General features: G+C 36.7%; 2 protein-coding genes across 2 annotated transcripts in view; one reads left to right on the top strand and one right to left on the bottom strand.

Annotated features, from left to right (window-relative positions):
- ppm1ab (protein phosphatase, Mg2+/Mn2+ dependent, 1Ab) overlaps positions 1-12,192 on the top strand; it is a 51,437-nt gene extending 39,245 nt beyond the window's left edge. Inside the window, exon 7 of the mRNA XM_046836327.1 lies at positions 11,483-12,192. The gene's annotated coding sequence lies outside the window, so the exon portion shown is untranslated. The remainder of the gene's footprint in view (positions 1-11,482) is intronic.
- Positions 12,193-15,994: 3,802 nt separating this feature from the next.
- On the bottom strand, positions 15,995-18,642 carry six1b (SIX homeobox 1b). Its single transcript, XM_046836497.1, has 2 exons — positions 17,873-18,642; positions 15,995-16,554 (listed from the first exon to the last, which is right to left on the bottom strand). The coding sequence occupies exons 1-2, from the start codon at positions 18,430-18,432 to the stop codon at positions 16,275-16,277; spliced, it is 840 nt and encodes a 279-aa protein (XP_046692453.1). The 5' UTR covers positions 18,433-18,642; the 3' UTR covers positions 15,995-16,274.
- Positions 18,643-19,656: the final 1,014 nt, after the last annotated feature.

The raw sequence follows: 19,656 nt of genomic DNA, 5'->3' as shown, positions 1-19,656 counted from the left end.
ACCAAACATAATACACGAGTTTTTTTTGTTTATTATTTTCTTTTCTTATTATTATAAACATTACTACCATTGCTAGTGAAAAGCATAAGCATTATCCTCATCATCATAATTGGATTTTCGTTTTCAAACCCAACCAGTCTTCTCTTTGCTTTTTTTTTTTTTCTTTTTTCTTTTCACAATAGAAAATCATTTACCCGGGACTGTAATGGACTGCGAAAATAGGTAGTCTGAAAATTAGCCTGCAGGATACTCATTATCACTGGAACTTGATGTATGCTGTTGTTTACAGTATGTGGCTTCAGTTAAATGATAATCCTAAACAGCTGGAATGATAAAGTGTGCTCTGAGCCTTCTCTAAAACATTGCATCAAACCTAATTTTATCTCATTTTCTCTGAAATGCTTATAGCGTCCCTTAGCTGTAAGAATTTCAGAGAAAATTAGATACAATTATTAACAATTCTGGTGTTGTATAGTGAACGCAAGACTGTTATTTAAATAAAAACATGTTTTATTAACTTTGCTGATGCAGGCAGACTATTATAGTAACGCTTTAACATTTGAGACGTTAATGTGTACTTAATATTTAATACGAATATTAAATGTGAATATGAAATGTTTAATGATCTAGTGGAAAACTGCAAGCAATGATAAAAACTAAAGTGAACCTAGCCTAATTATTTGGATATTACTCGCTGAACTCATTAGATTGATACGTTTAATCTTACAAAATTCAACCACTGTTTCAGGCACGGACAGAGGTTTTTCTTACTACTGCCACCTGCACTTGTGGCACTATGGAGTCCCCTTTTTCACACAAAAGCGTTAAATAGCCTACTTCTAATACACATGAAATTGCACTTACTTGTTGTCTACTTAATTCACTTCCTCTAGACCATACATGCAAACGCCAAACTATCTTTGTTTTTTATTAATACTAGATAGTTCATTTCCCAGTAATTTAACATGAGTCGTGTTTCAATTGTAGCATTGAAGACATTATAATAAGTCAAAGGATTCAACTTCCATATAGGATGACATGCTTTCTATAGATCTAGATTCGTTCTATATGATCTAATATGGTTTTGCATAAAGACACTTTAACGTCAGCTGTATAGCTTAATAATCAACTGATTATACGAAAGTCTTATTCTTCTGAACCCATACAATTCTTTAGCGAATGCAATGCTTAAGAATGTACTGTGTTGAGAGTACTCCATTCAAAACGTGCAGTTGTGGGAGGTTTGAAGCACGTGCATATCAGTTTTAAACGCCAGTGACAATCAAAGTGTAAATCAAGTGCCATTCTTATTATATATTTTATGACTCTACTCAAGCGTACGACTTTGGGAGTATACGTTTGACCAAGAAACGAGGCATTAAATAGAATAAATGACTTAAGAATTGTACCTCGAACAAGCATTATATCAATTTGAGAATACAACAATCATGTAGTTGTGTCAGTTCTAGTGTAGGGGCTATACATTATGAGTACATGACTACATAACCTAAACTCCTATTTGACATAAGGCAGATCAACTGATATATTTGTATCATGTTTTACTGCGTTGAAAAACAGGGACTTTATTGCAGTTGTGGGTAGGTTTCCAGTTCTGTTTCTTCCTAATTGCACTTCACCTTCAGAAATAATCAAACGACTTAGAAAATAGCGAAGGAAAAAGGAAACTCTTACTTGTGTTATTATATTATTGTGTTAGTAAGGCGTCTGAGAGTATCCAAGAATGTTTCCTAATGAAAGGCTCTCTGACTTGTTATATGTCTGCTGACTACCATTATACCAGTAAATAGAGATGAGGTTTAGGTTTAGGAGTTTCTCCTTTTTCTATGGTATGGTTGTTGATATAATACAGTTGATGTCATCAAATTCCTTTTAATCTTAATGGTTTTGGAATCGCGAACTCCCCAAACATTTTCAGCAGCCGCCGAGTCGGAACGCAAAGACATACCACGTTGACTTGTTTGTCACTTTTTAATACAACTATGACTTAAGCTTATTAGGCTTTTTTTTTTAAATGCTACTTTATTCAGAACATAATTTATTATGTATATATATTATTATGCAAAACTTACCTAAACGTACTTTTTCTAATTAGATGGGGATTTTAATGTTTATAGAGCCAAATTAAAGACCTAATTTTATACGAGTCTTTGTTATTTGACACATTTTGCTGAGGAAGGGCCATGGCTCTCTTTCTCAAGTTTTACACTGGGATTTATTTTTAATAAAATAACATAGTAACGTTGAAAATTATACTGTACAACAGCTCAAGGCTGGTGGAGAATTGACAGGGATTTCATAAATCCCTGCTAAACTGAGCCAGTGCGGTTGATGTACAACATACAGCAACTGCCTAGATAAGAGATCAACAGACATTTTTATAATGCGTTCTTTGGAGCTCTAAATAAATATTCTTCTGCTTGATTATTACTTAAACTGGATCATTAATAAACATTTATTTATTTTCAATATACTATAAATATATTTATACTAAGAATAAGTATAGATATGCCACATTGCTGCTTAAATAAAGGATTAAACAAGTACAATTACTCAAGTATTGTCAACAGCTTTCAAAAGTAGAGTGGTAGCTAAAGCCAATTTTATCACTTGGTGGGCCTCTTGATTAATGGATTCCTGTGATATAAATAATAGTTGATGGATAACGCCTCTAGAGTAAACCTCTTTCCCATTGGTGCACGTTCGTAAAGGAATTTTGGCTCTTTCGATTGGAATATTAGTAGGAGTGCTCATGCTGTGGGATCATTATAAGCTTTGATGGAGTAGCACGCGCCCTGCTGGAAAAATCATGCTGCATAAAACTACTGGTTGCTTGAATACAGACTGTTCCAGTCAAGCTGGTAACCATTGTCCTAGTTACTTCTAAATTGATGGAGATTCTTCTAATTGCATTATTGTTGTGTTATTATCTTTGAAATTCTCTTTCTACATTTATCATCGTGAGGGTCAGACTAGATTAAAACCGATATGGAACCGTTTAACAACTAACAACAGCCCTCTCTGTTTCAGCACCATGGCCAGAGTCAGTGACGCTCGGGATTTTCTGACGTTTCTTTGTTTACTTTGTCAGAAAGTAGAAAGTAGTAGTGTGTAATGTCCCAAATTACTAAACATGGTTCAGGTAAATTCAAACGTAGGAAAGAAAATCAACATTTAAAATGATAGACGTATGAAAGAATGTATGAAACAGTTGCATGCAGTTCAGGGTGATGTGTTTTACAAACAGTACCCTCCACTAATATTGTTTCACATACACACATGCAATGCTATATTTACTTGTTAAGTAATATTAATACTATATTTGTGAAGTGCTCCAAATATCACTCTTTCTATTCTGATTCAAATCTTATATTTCTTTTTACAAAATAAATATAAATGCTATTATTACACCCATGGAAACACAGGAAAGTACTAGAGTAGAAAATAGAAATGCCAGCTTGACTAAACAAATGTTAATTTTACCTAAACATTAAGAATGAGCCTGAATCTGAGATTGAGACATGAAGAGTATTTGGAAAGCTGTTCCATAACTGTGGTCTTTGCTGTTGTCTTTATAATCCAAGCTGAAATATATTGTGTAAATTGTCTGCCTTCTTTGCAAGACACCAATTTTCTTTAGGGATTAGAAAAGCAGGATTATTCTAGTCAATACACACACAATCTTATGGTGAATCTTGTGTCTCTAGCACAATAGAAAGTTTACATTTGACTGTGCATCATCCATCGCTATTAAGTTTGTGCTTCACAAACAGAATTGGTAAAAAGAGCAGTCTGAAACCACTTGCTCTTCAGGTCTCTTCTATTATGCTAATACATGAGCATTACTCTTACTGACTGCCTGATACTGACAATTTCTATCTGATCATTTTTTTCTATTTTGATAACTAAAGCTTCTTTCTCATTTAAATATTTTAGAAATGTAGATTTTCAGCAATAATGTGAATAAAATATTAAAACCTTGGTCATTTTTGAATATATTTCTGAATATCTTTCTGTCTGGTATGTCCCCTTTTGCTTTATTGACTGTGTGCCTGCGAGCATATCATTTTAGCATGTCAGCATCTTACATATTTATTTTGGCATGAGCCATTGTTTTTACTGGAGTATTCACCTGTTGATGTCGAAACAACCAGTTCCACAGCTATCCTTGGGTGCATTTTCTGAAAGCAAGAGGGAGCTAGATCACCTAAAGACAACCAAATCCAATTTTATCACAAATGTAAACAAACTTTCATTAAAGTGCTAATTAAATTGAACAACTGTAGCCTATATATTAGTTCCACACTAAATTTAAATTATCTTCTATGTGTTTTTCCAAATTGAACAGTGTAGATTTCTGCTCTTTCTCTGCCTGGTAGCTCCCTCTTGAGGTAAGTTGTTTACTTGCATTCCTTCTTTCCTGGAGTCAAACTCTTCAATAACATATTTACTAAATAACATTCTACAATCTAAAAGTCCAGATATATTAATTTTGATGGTTGTGGGTAATAGGCTATTTTTTAAATAGTAGGTCAAGTCCACATTTGTGGAGAATGGGAGATCATCCTGGACCAGGTCACAACCTCTCGTTGTGCAGGCTGAACTGGTTCAGGGAAAAGCCACATGATTGACCTTATATATTCTTAAAATACCTTGTTCAGTCTCTGAATGATAGGATTGTAGTAGGAACAATGTCAGAGACCACTGTTTCTGATCTATACTACTATTGTCCTGATCTATACTTTTATCGTTGGTGGATATTTTGCTTATGTCTTTTTCCATATGTTGTCGGCTCCTTTAAACTAGTGTCTTTTTGTAAAGGCTTTGTTCCAGGCCTTTTCTTTTAGCTTTGGGTGTTCAAGGAATTAACACTATTGCTGAATATCTGCCAATTAAATTGCTCAAAGGACCATCCATGAGTTAGCAAAAGTAGATCTGTAAGACAACAAGCCAAGTTTTTTTAGTATCTACATTTTTATCCCAAAACTTCTTTTCAATGTTCCTATAGGTATCATGGGCTGCTGGTGACATAATGTGTACGTGTGTGTGTGAATGTATATAATGTGATATAAGGTGATGTGAAGAAATTCATAATGTTAAGAAAATGGTGCAAATTTCAATAATGAAAACTTGGGCTAGTTAACAGCAGTTAGTGTTTTTCAGAAGCCCAGACCTGGCAAAGTGTCTTCTCAGTGGTGATCTCTTTCGCAGCGGTGGGTGCGGTTTAAAAGTCTTTTTTAAATGCAACCACCTGTGTGTCATTTACAATGGTCCATTTTCCCTTGTGCTGAGTGTTCACTGCTTAGCAGAGAGAGACATGTGTATAGAAAATCATTTTTTTTCTCTCAGCATCGCTTCTGAAAATTGATTTTAATAGATTTGACACTTCTATGTTATCTAATGTAAAATGCCTTTTAAGACAGTTTTTTTTAGAATTTATTATAAAGATTTTCACTTCATATATATAAAGGACATCTTAAGGATTTCACGAAAAGAATATTTCTGATGGAATAAATGGTGTATAACCCGACTAGGCACTAGTGGGCAGACATTCATAAATACACGTGTTTGCAAATTTATTGTAATACAAGTTCGAACCAGCAGATGGAAGCGTTGTCATTATCATTCAGTGTCTTGTTGCACGAGTCAATTTGAATAGCTCTTTCATCAATGATCACATGGTTGCAGATTTTAATTTCCCAACTCTTTGAAAATATGCTAGTTATTATAGGCAAAATGTGGCCAAAGCAATATTTATAGACATACCACATGAAACAAAGTTTGGACTATGTATAAAGTGTATATTTTATATTATCAGCTTAATATTTATTCTTTATTTATTGTCATTGGATGGACAAAATCTCACAAGTAAACCATTGATAAGGCCACAAACCAGGAAGACCAGATTAGAAATAGCCAAAAAAAAACCACCTTGAACAAAAACATCTATAAGGATAACAGCTAGCCAAAATAATGATGAGTATGGAGAAAAGAACTGCTCATGATGTACAGTAAAAAAGTACCACCTCATTTTTGGTGTTGGCATGACTGCTAATGGAACTGGCTGGCTTGTATTTATTAATGACAAAAGCAGAAGGATATCTTGGACAGTGTTTTACAATTTAAATAGACAATGGCTTGAAACATACTTCAAAAGCAAGCCAATGCAATAACAATTTACACCCAGATTTGGTGTCAAGGACACCAAAATTGCACTTCTATCTCCAAGGCACAAACAGTAATTAGATCCAGTGCCCTAGGTATGCCTCCATTTCACCCATAATGCTTTACATAGTACATGCTGTAAGTTGATCTATAAAAACATTTAACAATTTGCATTTATCTAAAAAAAAAAGACAGACAGTACACAAGACAGACAGACAGACAGTACACAAGACAGACAGACAGACAGACAGACAGACAGACAGACAGACAGACAGACAGAGAGAGAGAGAGAGAGAGAGAAAGGGAGAGAGAAAACATAGACCTAAGCTTACTGATGTTTATCACAAACCAGGCGTTTTATTTCAGATGGCACCCTGATGAACAAACCATAAATATGACTAAACTGAAACATTTGGATCGGTTTTTGCAACGATCTATTGAACTTTAAGTAGAATCTTATCATAGGATCACAATAAATCAAATACTTTGTGATATTGGCAGATAATTTATCTATTGGCTATCTATTTATTTATATAAAGAAGCAATTTGCCAATATAAGAATGTTTAAGGCTTAAAATCTACAAAAAGCCATTTAAAATAGTTGTAATTATCTTCATTGCAATAAAGCATTATCTGGTATTTTTCACTGGAAATGCGAGATAAATGTAACATCATGTACAACATGTCAGTTTTTCAGTATGCAGTATTTATATCACTGCTACAACCATTATATTTACATGAGCTTTAAATATGAGTTTAGTTTGTAAGGAAAATAAATTGGAGATAAAAACAAAACTGATGCAATTTTACCACATGTAGAATATATGTATTTAGCTGTTTATATAAAGTAAAAGAGAGAATTGTGCTATTGGTTAATGCATTAGCATTAGCTTTCATTGCAAAGTTCATTGGTTGTTTTTGTCCTGTGTCCTTTTTGCACCTGGCTTCTGTAGACACACCTTGTCCCCTGTACAAATAACCATTATGAATGCCACTTAGCACACCCAATCAGATCTAAACGGTTTATGTACCGTGCGTCACTGAAAGAGTTCAGTTCAAAGGAAATGATTAGCAGTTCATTTTCAGCATCACACTTATTAAAACTGTTATTTCATTTTCACTATAGATTTCTAGTTAATTCTACCCCTTGTACAAGTTGTGCTTATGTTGCCATCCGTGTATTTTATCCAAAACATCTTTTATAGTCAACTCACAGTTACATAAGAAAATTCTATGGAACACATGAAACCACATACCTTGCAAAAACATGTCTACACACTGAGGCACACTAGTTGAGCTAGTAAATGAGCATGCACATCTGAAAAAGTATACTGCCTTAAAGTCTGCCAGAGGTCTTATAAATAACTCAGGTCTCTGGTTACTGCAGCTGTTACTGTGGATGATTCCTGCATTTTGCACTGTGAGAGAGCTGGGTAAAAACCCAACAAGGCTCAGTGAACTTTTAGCAGTTGAGACATTCATGGCAGACCAGGCAAGAACTTACCATGTTTCTTAAGAAGGAAATGAAGCGTGTGCACCACTATGGCCGAAAGATCACATTCGTTCAAGATATTCATGACATCAAAATCACACTATGGTATTGTGGGAAAAACAGCTAGCCCTCCAGGCAAGTAGAGGCTCCAGTGGGTTGTTCAGTCAAAGTTTTAGTTGCCCAGAAACCTTATAGACAATGCTAAAATCCGATAGCTATCATAATCTAATAACACAGCACAAGCTTTGTTATTTAAGTGCATTAATATGGACGAAAGGAAACTTATCTCCTTAGGAAAAGAATGACTGTGTTCCAATGCCAATATCATCTATGTTGTTTGCTTAAGTTCTCACAACACACAGCAAGTTGTTGGATGATGTTTCTGTTCAATAATTGTGGCATCCTCTTTATGCACTGTGATAAAGAAAATGTTATTCAAGTCAAGCTTGTTCTGTCTATTATTAATTTTATACATAATTTACTCTCAGTTGATGTTTGTAGTGCAGTAGATTGTGAGATTCTGTTTGTGATAGTAGACATCCTGGGTATTGCGAATGCCATGTATACTTCGGCTCAGTGCCAGCTATTTGTGCCCCTGAAAGTGTTATGCTTTAAATAGATTCTCCTTGATTTATGAAAAAACATACATCTTTGCATCTTAACAATTCTAATTTAAGGCAGTGTGTCTTGCAGTATGACCTTGATCATGGTCAATACCGTGTGTGGCCTGATAATTGAGGTGAAGTTCTGCAGATGTCTGCTGTCCCACTGAAGCTCTTCCCTGGTACCCATGATACCCTTGGTGTCAGTGGAGCCTGCGAGATCTTTAGATGGACAGCAGGTGCTAACCAATGTAAAGCACGAAAACAGTCCCTTGGTCTTGGATTCACTTAACATGAAAGTCCATATGAAACCTAGTTGAGTCCTGAGACTGTGCTGCATGTGATGAACATGTTATGAGATGAATCACTGGGCAAGGAAAGTGGTCATTTGTTTCCCAAATGTGTCTGAATTTGGACTTAGAAAATGCAAAAGACATCAAAGGCGTTTTAACCTCATCCTGTGATTTTGTGCTGCCACTCATTCAGGCTCTCCTTCACTTTAGCCAGATGTGCTTCAATGGAGCATGATCAGTGGTGTCAAGTCCTGAGTGACTATACGACACAACAAAGCTGGGAGAAGAGGGCAGGTGTGTGTGTGTGTGTGTGTGTGTGTGTGTGTGTGTGTGTGTGTGTGTGTGTGTGTGTATGTGTGTGAGTGTGTGTGTGTGTGTGTGTGTGTGCGTGTGGGTGGGTGGGTGGTTGATCTATATGTTGAATTGCGTTCGTTCTGCTTTTGTGTTTCTGTACATTATATACTTTATACTTAGCAGTAAAGATTTCATAGTATTTTTTTTTTATTTCTTATGCTTTCATTTTTTATTCTCCATCACTCCTTCCTCCATCATCTGTAGGGTAAAATGCTTGCTGGCTTGTGAGCAGCTTTTGTTTCAGTGTAGGTGTGGGGGTGGGGGAGTGGGATGGAGGGTTGTTGGCTCAGCGGGATCGTGTTTCAAACTTTCATTTCCTGAAATGTTTGAGGGAACATCCAGGGTTTTATCAGTGCCCATTACACTGAAATGGAGGGAGGGAGAGGCAGGACTCAAGTTACCTGGCCTGTCACTCAGCTATCAATGGACAAACAGTATTCTCATAGCTAAGACCTGAAAGCTCATGTACACTTCCAACCATTCACATCCTTTTTTTTTTTCTCCTCAAAACACATACAGGTTATACTGTGCACATGATTAATAACTGTATTCACTTCACATTCCTGAATGCTTTAGCTGTGACTGCAGATTTGTAAAGGTGAAGATCATTCAACTTACGTCTTTTCAACAAAAATTATATCTGCATTGTGTCTTGCGGCAGAGCGACTGTACAAAGCTTACCAGTTTGGCTCTTTTCACAATGCTCATATTCACCTAGTTTAATCATGCATGTCTTCAGCTTTGGTTTCCAAAGGATTTGCTCTCACTGTACACCCTAAAGATTAGGATAATCTTTTTTATTTTTAATGCAGAAGAAAAACATTTTACAGTTTCAGGGTAATTTATTATTCTTGTGAAATATTATTATTAGTAGTAGTAGAAGTAGTGGTAGTAAGAGTAGTAGCAGTCGATAGCAGGACACCATTCACACACACACACACACACACACACACACACACACACACATAAAAAGTTAGCCGTGATTCAAGCTCAGAATCAAATTAATTCCCTGAAAGGCATCAATGCTACACATTGTCACAGTGGCACGCTATATAAAATTAATATTACAATTACAACAACAACTACAATAACAACACCAACAATATTATTATTATTATTATTATTATTATTATTAAGAATAATAATTATAATAATAATTATAATGAATAATTAAAAAAACTTGACCAATGTGGTTTCATGTTTTCTTCAGCTTCACTAAACATTTTTGTTACATAGTTAACAATCTATATGTATATAAATCTTTGTTCTGTTTTTTTTTTTTTTTACTATATTTTATGCAGTTAAGATTTTTTTTATTTGTTATGTTTATCTATATTTAGTCATGTATTTATTTATCATATATTTAGTTTGGTGCTTTAATTCAAAATGAAATTGTTGCAGGCACAATACAGTTAAGATTTCAGGACCTTATTTCATGTCTGAGCAGTAAATGGCTCACCAATAACAGAAAACTCTGTTCACTCAAAATGCAAAAATTATTTCAATAAGCACTTTATATTGGCATGAATATGACACAACTGCTAGTCACATTTTAAATGTATAAGGCTACATCACAAATTCAGATTAGCTTCACTATTCACTAATTCACTAATCACTGAAGTGTACACAAAATGGCTATTTGCATTTTTTTATGTCTATGTACAATCTAATGGCATATGTCATGTTGATAATTTATGATAGATAGATAAATTGGTAGATAGATAGACTTCATGGACTAAAGTTTGTTGGACACCTGACCCTGAGATTAATTTGTGTTTTTTAAACATTGCAATTAGTCCTCAATTGGGATTATAATAAACTCCACTATTCTGGGAAGATGTTCCACTAAATTCTGGAGTGTGGTTGTGTAAATTATGCTCATTCAGACACAAGCGTGTTAGTCAGGTACTGATTTAGGGTATGGAGGCTTGAGGTTAGAGCTCTATAGCAGGTCACTCAAGATCTTCCACTCCAACCACCCACCCCCCCACCCCTGCCCCTCACCCCCCCCAAAAAATATATAGATCTTTCATAGAGTTTGCATTGTGCACAGTGGCATAGTTTGTGTTTCCTAGTTCAAGTGGACTGAAGACATCCTCTACAATTAACTCCCTCGAACTTTGCAGTAACAGTTTTAAGAAGACCCACATTTGACTGGATATGTCATACTTTTGTCTATAGTGTAGATAGATATGGTGGTTAGTTTTACTTCGACAGTTGAAACCTGACTCTCCCTGTCAATCTTCTTCTCCGTCCACAAACACACAAACAAATACAACACAGGATCATATAGTATACAAATACTTTAGCAGATGGCACAAAAGGAGTTGCCATACCCACTTATAATACTGTGGCTTTTGTTTATTGATTATGATTTCTCGCTTGTGAGTTATATGTGCATTTCTTTAATGCATTGTAGAAATGTATATTTTATTAATAGGTAACCAGTAAAGTAAAAAGTAGTAGAAATAGTTTCTAAGAAGTAGTTACTAAGTATAATAATTTAGCTAATGTGTGTGTGTGTGTGTGTGTGTGTGTGTGTGTGTGTGTGTGTGCAGCTGCGTGCACTGTGTAAGTGTCACTCAATTGAGCTGCTGCTCCAAAGTTGCTCTCCGGTCATCATCCACACATACCTGCTGTGTGAACCCAGCAAGGGGCTGACGCCAGGCAGGGTGAGAGCAGGAGCAGAACCCTGCTATATCACCTTAAACCTTGCTGATGGAGAGCTCCCGGCCTGTGAGACAACTGCCTCCGCTCATCTATCAGCCTGCCTGGACTTTGAAACCCGAGCCTCTGTGACCGCCTTGCTGTAATCCGTTATCCAGCACTGCACCAATCAGCCATGACCAAAGAAACTACGGTGAAGAGCGTGTGACCCTCCACTTCGGACCATTACAAGCATGAAGGGAGTCCAAAATAATAACACAATGCATGCTGTTTTTATGAAGCATCTGTAGGTGACATGCAAAAGGCTGCTAAAATCAGTCGTCATTGTACTGGCAAGGGAGAGTGTAGATAGAGCGGCAGGTGTGCAGCAGGGACCGGTCTACTTGCCTATTCATGGGCCTTTGTGTCATGGGTTTGCTTGGGGGCTTCTGTCTGTCCGATTGTGTTTTTGTTTGTCTATAAATTAATCAGCTGTTGTGCAAAATATCAAACTGAAATATCAGTTTGTAGTGTGGCTGTGTTTTTAGGTCTTTTTCCTGGGCTTTTGCTTATTAGTGTTGGTATTATCATAATGTCAATAAAGGTCCAAAAGTTCCTGTTACTTTGTTATGGACACAGTTGGTTCTGCTAAGTGATAAACTCATGGTGATGACAGCATCAGTCATTAGACATGTAATCTGATATGATATGCTACATTGTTCCCACTCAACTGCCTTGATTTCTTGTCAAGGGTATTTCAGGGTAACGCTACTTAAATCAAAATTGTTCAGCGCTTCAAATATTATATATAGTCTCCTCATTTATGCATTTTTTTTTTTGCACAATAGATTTGAATGTTGCTTAGAACACAAACATAAGCTATTATTCCTTTGGGTTCATAAAATCCATATAGTCAGTCTGGCATTTCAAATGTTTCCAAAAGGTCAACCCCCTTGATGCACCTCCATATGGAAAACTACTTTAACATACCTTTTTAAAATGCCTAGCCTATTCCCACTACTCCAATAATTCATAATCAGCTGCTTAACAAAACAGTTAAACACTTATTTTGTCATGGTATTATAACATCAATCATCAAAAAACCTATTATGAAAATCTGAAAATGTGAGAGTATTAATGTTTTAAGTTCTAATTGGTGATATATTTTTTCAGCTAAAATTGTACAACAATATATAAATATTTTGATTTTACTTTATTTTACATACAATTTCTTTTCAGTAATCATAGGCATGCAGATATTTATCTTAAACTGTCAGATATGCTGATACTCTTGGTGTATATTCTTAATGTATTTTTGGTTTGACTCGGAATTAGTCATGGTTTTTAATCCCCTGATAACTAACTTAGTCAAAAACTGAGGTCAGACATTGTTGGACAGCAAAAGATCAGGAGACAGAAGGTAAGGGTGTAAGTGGGGGAAGGGGAAGATATGAGGCCCACCTGTTCTATTCCCCCCCCCCCCACCCCCACCCCTACCCCCACATTATGAGTGAAGAGAATAGGACTCACTTGTACACCCAACTTCAACCCCACGGGGACTGCTCACATTACAGCTAAACCCTTTTCTTCCCACAGAAGAAACTCCCTATATGTCTTATTCACTTCTAGCACAGACTGACGCTTTGTGTGCTCACCTTGATTTACTGGTGCAGGAGAGAGTTGGCTCTGAGCAGCAGCAAGGAAAGAGAAACCTGAACCATCTTAAAAGCTGCCTTGGCCAACCACCAAACTTTGGTACCGAGCCCACTGGCTTTCCGGGCAATAACTAAATAATGGTTCAGCTGAGAAAGTGCAGGAGTCAAAGATCTAGTTTTGAAAGTTCATCCATGGTTTAACATCAGGCACAAGTAATAATTTAACCGTTAAAATTCGGTGGTACTGCTTACAAGTTAATAAATCATATAGTCTCTGTTTAAATACTAAATAAGTCCTCGCTGGGATTTTGATAATTGTCAAAATGTAATGATTTTGATGTGATGTTTTTTTTTCTGTTATATTACATTTTTATATTACTATTGATAATTATAATATGAAGTCCATTGTGTTAGATAATATAGAAACAATAAAAGATCTGCCAAAAACTACTATAGTGCTGCTACTACTACTAATAATAATAATAATAATTATAATAATTATAATAATAATTATGATGATAATAATAATAATAATAATAATAATGATGATGATGATGATGATGATGATGATGATGATGATAATAATAATAATAATAATAATAATAATAATAATAATAATAATAATAATAATATATTCAATGATGATTTAAATGACTAAAAAAACCCACTCAAAATAAAAATACTAATTCTCTGATCAAACACTGCGAAAACACAGGCTGTTTTGGGCTGTTTTGGACAATCTTAGTTTGTTAGATGGTTATTTTCCGACTTCCTTATTATGCTGTATATGATTACATGACTCAATTAATATTACCTTATTGTTGCATTATTTTTTAAAACAAACCAGCTAAAAATTGGTCTGTTCAACTCTGCTTTATACCAGCTCTGTTTTGGCAGCTGGTAGCCCATCAGACCAAGCAGGAATTCTTGCAGGATTTGCCACTACTCTGTTTAACACTTTTTCCGTAACCGGATAATTTATTTATTATGACGTCTGCAATGTCATTTAAAATGTTTAAAGTTTTTAAGCCTTGCTGTGAATATGGTCAAAGCAGTGTTCTTTAGATAAATTTTAGAGGGTGCTGAGCAGAAAGGAATGTAAGAGGGTTTGTGTATATGGCCAGCACTGGCTCTCTCTAACACACTGCTCAGTACTGCTCCTGCTCCTGCGCCTGGTTCTGATTAGCGACCGGAAATCCGCGGTGCTCTCTGCTCAAAACTGAGTGTGACATGCGTGCGTCGGGCTGGGTGGGAGGCGGTGGGGTACCAAAACTTTAAAGCAAACAAAGGAAAAATAAAGATCTGAACGTCTAAAATAAACAACTCTCGTCCGGTATGGCAACAGAATATTTAGAGCTTCTTCCTAACCCATATACAATACTACTTACTGTGTACTACTGACACTGTTTATTTGAGTTTTTGGACTCCTAATCTACTCAAACGTACGGATGCTATTCGAATGGGCGCGGTCATATTTGCCTCAAGGGATCGACACCAAAGGTCAAAAGGACCAAATGGTTGCTACTCAGCTGAAAACGTTCTGCATGTTCCCTTGTTCAGAGGATGGAAGTATCAGTCAGGCTCCATGTCAGAAGCCCTGTATTAAAAAGAAAACAATTTTAACAATATACAATATATAATATATCACAAGATGTACATTTAGTGCTGGTCAGTATTTTGACGTCATTTATCTGTTTGACAAAACCTATAGATACACATGTATACGGAAATCTGATGAAGCGTAGGCCACATTAAAATAAATAAATAAATAAATAAAAACCTAAACCAAAACACAAAGTTATCATCCAAGCCAAACACCGGCTTGGCCTAATATGTTTGCGTTCTACTTATTCTTTTGTTTTCATGAAAACTTATGAATGAAGACACGTGAGCGCGCTTAGGGCTGCTGGTGTCTTGTCTTTGGCCCTGAACCGCCAGAGCAAACAGTGTGAGAGCGCAAAGCAAACAGCAGCCAAAGAAACGGGACGAGGCGCTGCGAGCGTATAAGCAACACGCGTCTCTCGGGGCTCAGGAAAGTCAACAATCCTCCTCTCCCGTGTGTGTGTGTGTGTGTGTGTGTGTGTGTGTGTGTGTGTGTGTGTGTGTGTGTGTGTGTCCATGTAGACTTTTACAAAGTCATCTATTATAACTAACCGGTCTAATGTATTATTATTATTACTATTATAACTATTATTATTATTATTATTATTATTATTATTATTATTATTATTATTATTAATATTATTAATATTATTATTATTACTATTATTATCATTATTATTATTAATAGAAGTAAAATCGATTTTCTGTTATCGCATTTTGTTGATTTATGTGTGTGTGTGTATGTATGTGGATATATATATATATATATATATATATATATATATATATATATATATATATATATATATATATATATCAAGAACTTCTTAATAATATTTTAGAATTAATACTGAAAAACATTTCGATGTAAAATGCGACGTATGTTCGACCGATTTTCTGTTTCAAATCAATTTTATATATATATATATATATATATATATATATATATATATATATATATATATATATGTGTGTTATTACTATTGCATACTGTATATTTCGTATTCACTTTTTTGCTCATTCTGCAGTCGCATTGTTATTAACCTCCTAAAAAGGAAAATAGTCAAATAGTTATTATAGTTTTATAAATATTTCTGACTGTTTCATGTTTGTATATGAAATTAATGGCTGTAGTGGCTGCAAAATCAATCAGTGGAAAAGGCGTCGTAAGGGTGATGAAGACTGGTTTTATTTACTGATATTGGTTTTGTCCTCTGTCCAGTTTAACGACTTGGCAAATGTCAGTCCATGCGGCTATCAGCCTGCTTCTGCGGTATAAACCTACTGTGAAACTTTACCAGGCGAAAAGAAACCCTACAGATTCTGGTGTTCACATTTACACCGTTCGAGGTTTATATCTACAGCAAAGTGGCAGAAGAGCTCGCTCTATTGATCCGTACAAAATAAAACAACAAAAGAAAATAAATAGAATTGCAGTCTTAATGGCTTAAGAGCCCAGGTCCACCAGACTGGAGGTCAGAGGTCCCAGTATGGAGTCGTGGAGCTGGTGCTGGTGCGGGTGGCTCTGCATGGCAAGGCCGCTCATGCTGTAGGAGGAGGCGGGGTGGTTCATGTTGGCCTGCAGCAGGAGAGCGGAGTTCTGCTCAGGACTTTGCGGGGGAGAGAACTCGTCCTCTTCTGAGCTTGACATTAGCGACTTGCCGCCGTCTAACGGAGACAGCTGGTTCTGTTTGTTTGCGCCTGCATTGCTGTTCTCGCTGTTCTCTCTGAAGGGGAACACAAAGGATACAATTGTTCTTTAACATTATATGAAAAGATAAGTGCTTTGGATTATAACCATCACACTATTCAATAAAGCAGCCATGTTAGGATGTTTAAGCAGATGTGTTCTCTATTCAAATGTATTTCAGGGTTGGAAAGTGTTTATTCAGTAAAACAAAGTGAAATCAGTCTAGTTTCAGTATGCACAAAATTAAAAACAATATTGCAGTTTTGTGGTTTTATCCAACCCAATCATTTGAATAATTTGAATCAGTGATTTACATGCTCTAGGGTTCAATCAAGCTCATAACTAAAATGGTGTTGTGCATTAATAACCATATCTCCAGAATGCGTGCTCTTTTGGGGAAATACAAAACTATATACAAGTCGCAGTATTATATTGATGAGAATGTGTATTGCATGATTATGATTATGCATTTTTATTGATCGAAGTAGTTAACAGAGAAAACGACCGGCTGCTCCAAAACATGTAAATAAAACTCGATAAAAGACGCTAATAATTGTTTTACAAATTACATTGTTTTTCTTCAGGATACTTTGAAAACGTCATATTTTCGGTTGTCATTGACACTGAAAAATGTCACGGTGTCTGATTTTCAAAATATGCAAATGTCAGCTGGTAGTGTTTGTGTTTACTCGTCATTCTCTAATGCAAAGAATACTGTTTGTTTATCGGTTAAGTAGCCCTTTAAAATCCAGCATTTGTTTATTCAGGAAATGTATATATTTCTTGCTTTATATATTCCTTCCCTGTTTGATTTTAAGTGTAACTAATACAGCACGTGACGGTGAGCCAGCATATTTCCTGAAATATGTTAAAACAGCGTTGTTGTTTTTTTGTTTGTTTGTTTTTTTTTCAGGCTATATTTTTCACACAATGCAGATCCATCAGCAATAAATAATCCTGTGTAGTTTTCAATAGAGCCCAAGAAATGTCACTTACACTGTGCACTAATGCATTCATTAAGTGTTCATTCAACACTGCTGCATTTCTCTGGTCTACTTTTATGGTTTTGCAAACAACCACAACCGCATAACGTTTGTGTGGAATATACAAAAATTATTGAAAACATTTATAGGACAAATTGTAAAAAAAAAGATCTAATAAAAAAATGTTGATGCAAATAGTTAAGAAAAATTGTATCATTTTATTTTAAAAACAAATACGTCATACTTTGTTATGTCAGTACACGGTTGGGTTATGATGCTCATGTGAACTTGATGGTTAAGCTTAAGGGATTAAGGTATGCGAGCAATTTTATAGCTTCAACTATTATTTTAATTCTGTGATTTGGGGTTTACCTTTCTTTGGCCTCGGCGGCTCGATCCCTCTGTCTCCTGTTTTTAAACCAGTTGCTTACTTGTGTGGTGGTGAGCCCTGTGGCTTCAGCCAGCTCTCTTTTTTCCCGAGGAGAGGGATATGGGTTGTGCGTGTACCACTCCCTCAGCACACCGCGGCTCTTCTCTTTAAAACAGTAGCTTGTCTCCTCTCCGTCCCATATGGTGCGCGGTAAAGGAAACTTCCTCCGTACCCGGTATTTACCCACTGCACCCAGCGGTCGCCCCCTCAGCTTTTCAGCCTCGATGTAGTGGGCTTTTAGCCACAGCTGCTGCAGTTTGGGGTGGTTGTGTGGCGAAAACTGGTGGCTCTCCAGGATTTTGTACAACTCCCTGAAGTTGCCGCGGTGGAACGCCACAACAGCTTTGGCCTTGAGCACACTCTCATTCTTGTGGAGGTGGTCGCAAGCCGGCAAGGACCACAAGAAGCGGCCCAGTCGCTCGAGGTTCCCACCCTGCTGCAGCACCTCGCACACACACGCGACCTGCTCCTGCGTGAAGCCGAACGAGGGCAACATGGACATGACGGACGCGTTACTCCTGTCAGCCAAACCAGTTTCTTTTATTTTGGACTGCCAGAAAGCGCGCAATAAGGAGTCGGAATGATCCGGTTTCGTTTACGCGGATGCTAATTAAACGTTTTCGGAAAAGCTTCTACAAAATGTCTTGGTTGGAGATGTCCGTGTCAACAAGCTCCTAAGTTTTGGACGTTGGTTGGAGACGCTGTGCTCCTCGTCCAGTGGTGTCGCGCTAAAAGAGCGCAGCGCGCGCGCTGATTGGTTCTCCATGCGCCCTATCCGAACAGCGCTAAAGCAGCAACTCTGCTGCCATTTCCTCCCTCGGGAACTCGGTGGTCTGAAACCAGATCTCCCGTCTCCAGTTTTACCTGAGGGAGTGGAGCACCTCGATACTAATCAATTACAGTGGGTCTCCGAAGGTTACACTCACTCTCATCCCCACCTTGAGCCCACTTTGCCCATTTACTGATATTACATTTTACTTAAACAACTTTAAAGCCATTAAATTATTCATGAATTAACGAACAGACGCATGTAGCGCAATGTGCGGATTGGGAGGGGATGTGGAAACGCTTATAGCCTTTAAAGAAATATTTCTCCAGTTTAAACATGCAGCCTTGTCCAAACCGTGTCCTACTGTACTTGCTTCATCAAATAAGTCCCACACAAACAAAGCAATAATGCACAGAAGAAGTGGGTGGATCTTTTTTGTTGAGCTAATTTACTGTATTTAGGCACGTAATTGACACACAGGTTTCTCTGCTTTTTTGTTTGCCAGGTGTTTATTGTGAAGGCACACACACACACACACACACACACACACACACACACACACACACTGCGCGGTGCGTGAGGTCCCAGTGCGCACACTGCGGTGATTAGATACTTAGAGTTCCATTAAAAAACAATCAAGCTGTAGAGGTGGGGAGATAACACCACACTGCTGAGAGATAAGCCCCCTAAACCGAGGGTTGCTGAAACCCCCTCTTCAATGCATACGATTTGACTACAGTGTACATTAAACACAAGTTCAATCCACACCCCAAGTGTAAAAGCGCCCAAAACCTCGGAATGATTAATTATGACATATAGAGTTTTTTTTTTTTTTTTTTTTTTTTTAGAGTTTATTAACGCATTACAACTCTCACTCTGAAAGGTGTAATAAGGACGACGACACACACACACACACACACACACACACACACACACACACACACACACACACACAAT

Source organism: Silurus meridionalis, chromosome 23 (genome assembly GCF_014805685.1).
Source record: "Silurus meridionalis isolate SWU-2019-XX chromosome 23, ASM1480568v1, whole genome shotgun sequence".
Classification (NCBI taxonomy): Eukaryota; Metazoa; Chordata; class Actinopteri; order Siluriformes; family Siluridae; genus Silurus; species Silurus meridionalis.
Note: the sequence above shows the minus strand (reverse complement) of the source record. Positions and strands in the feature narration are given on the sequence as shown.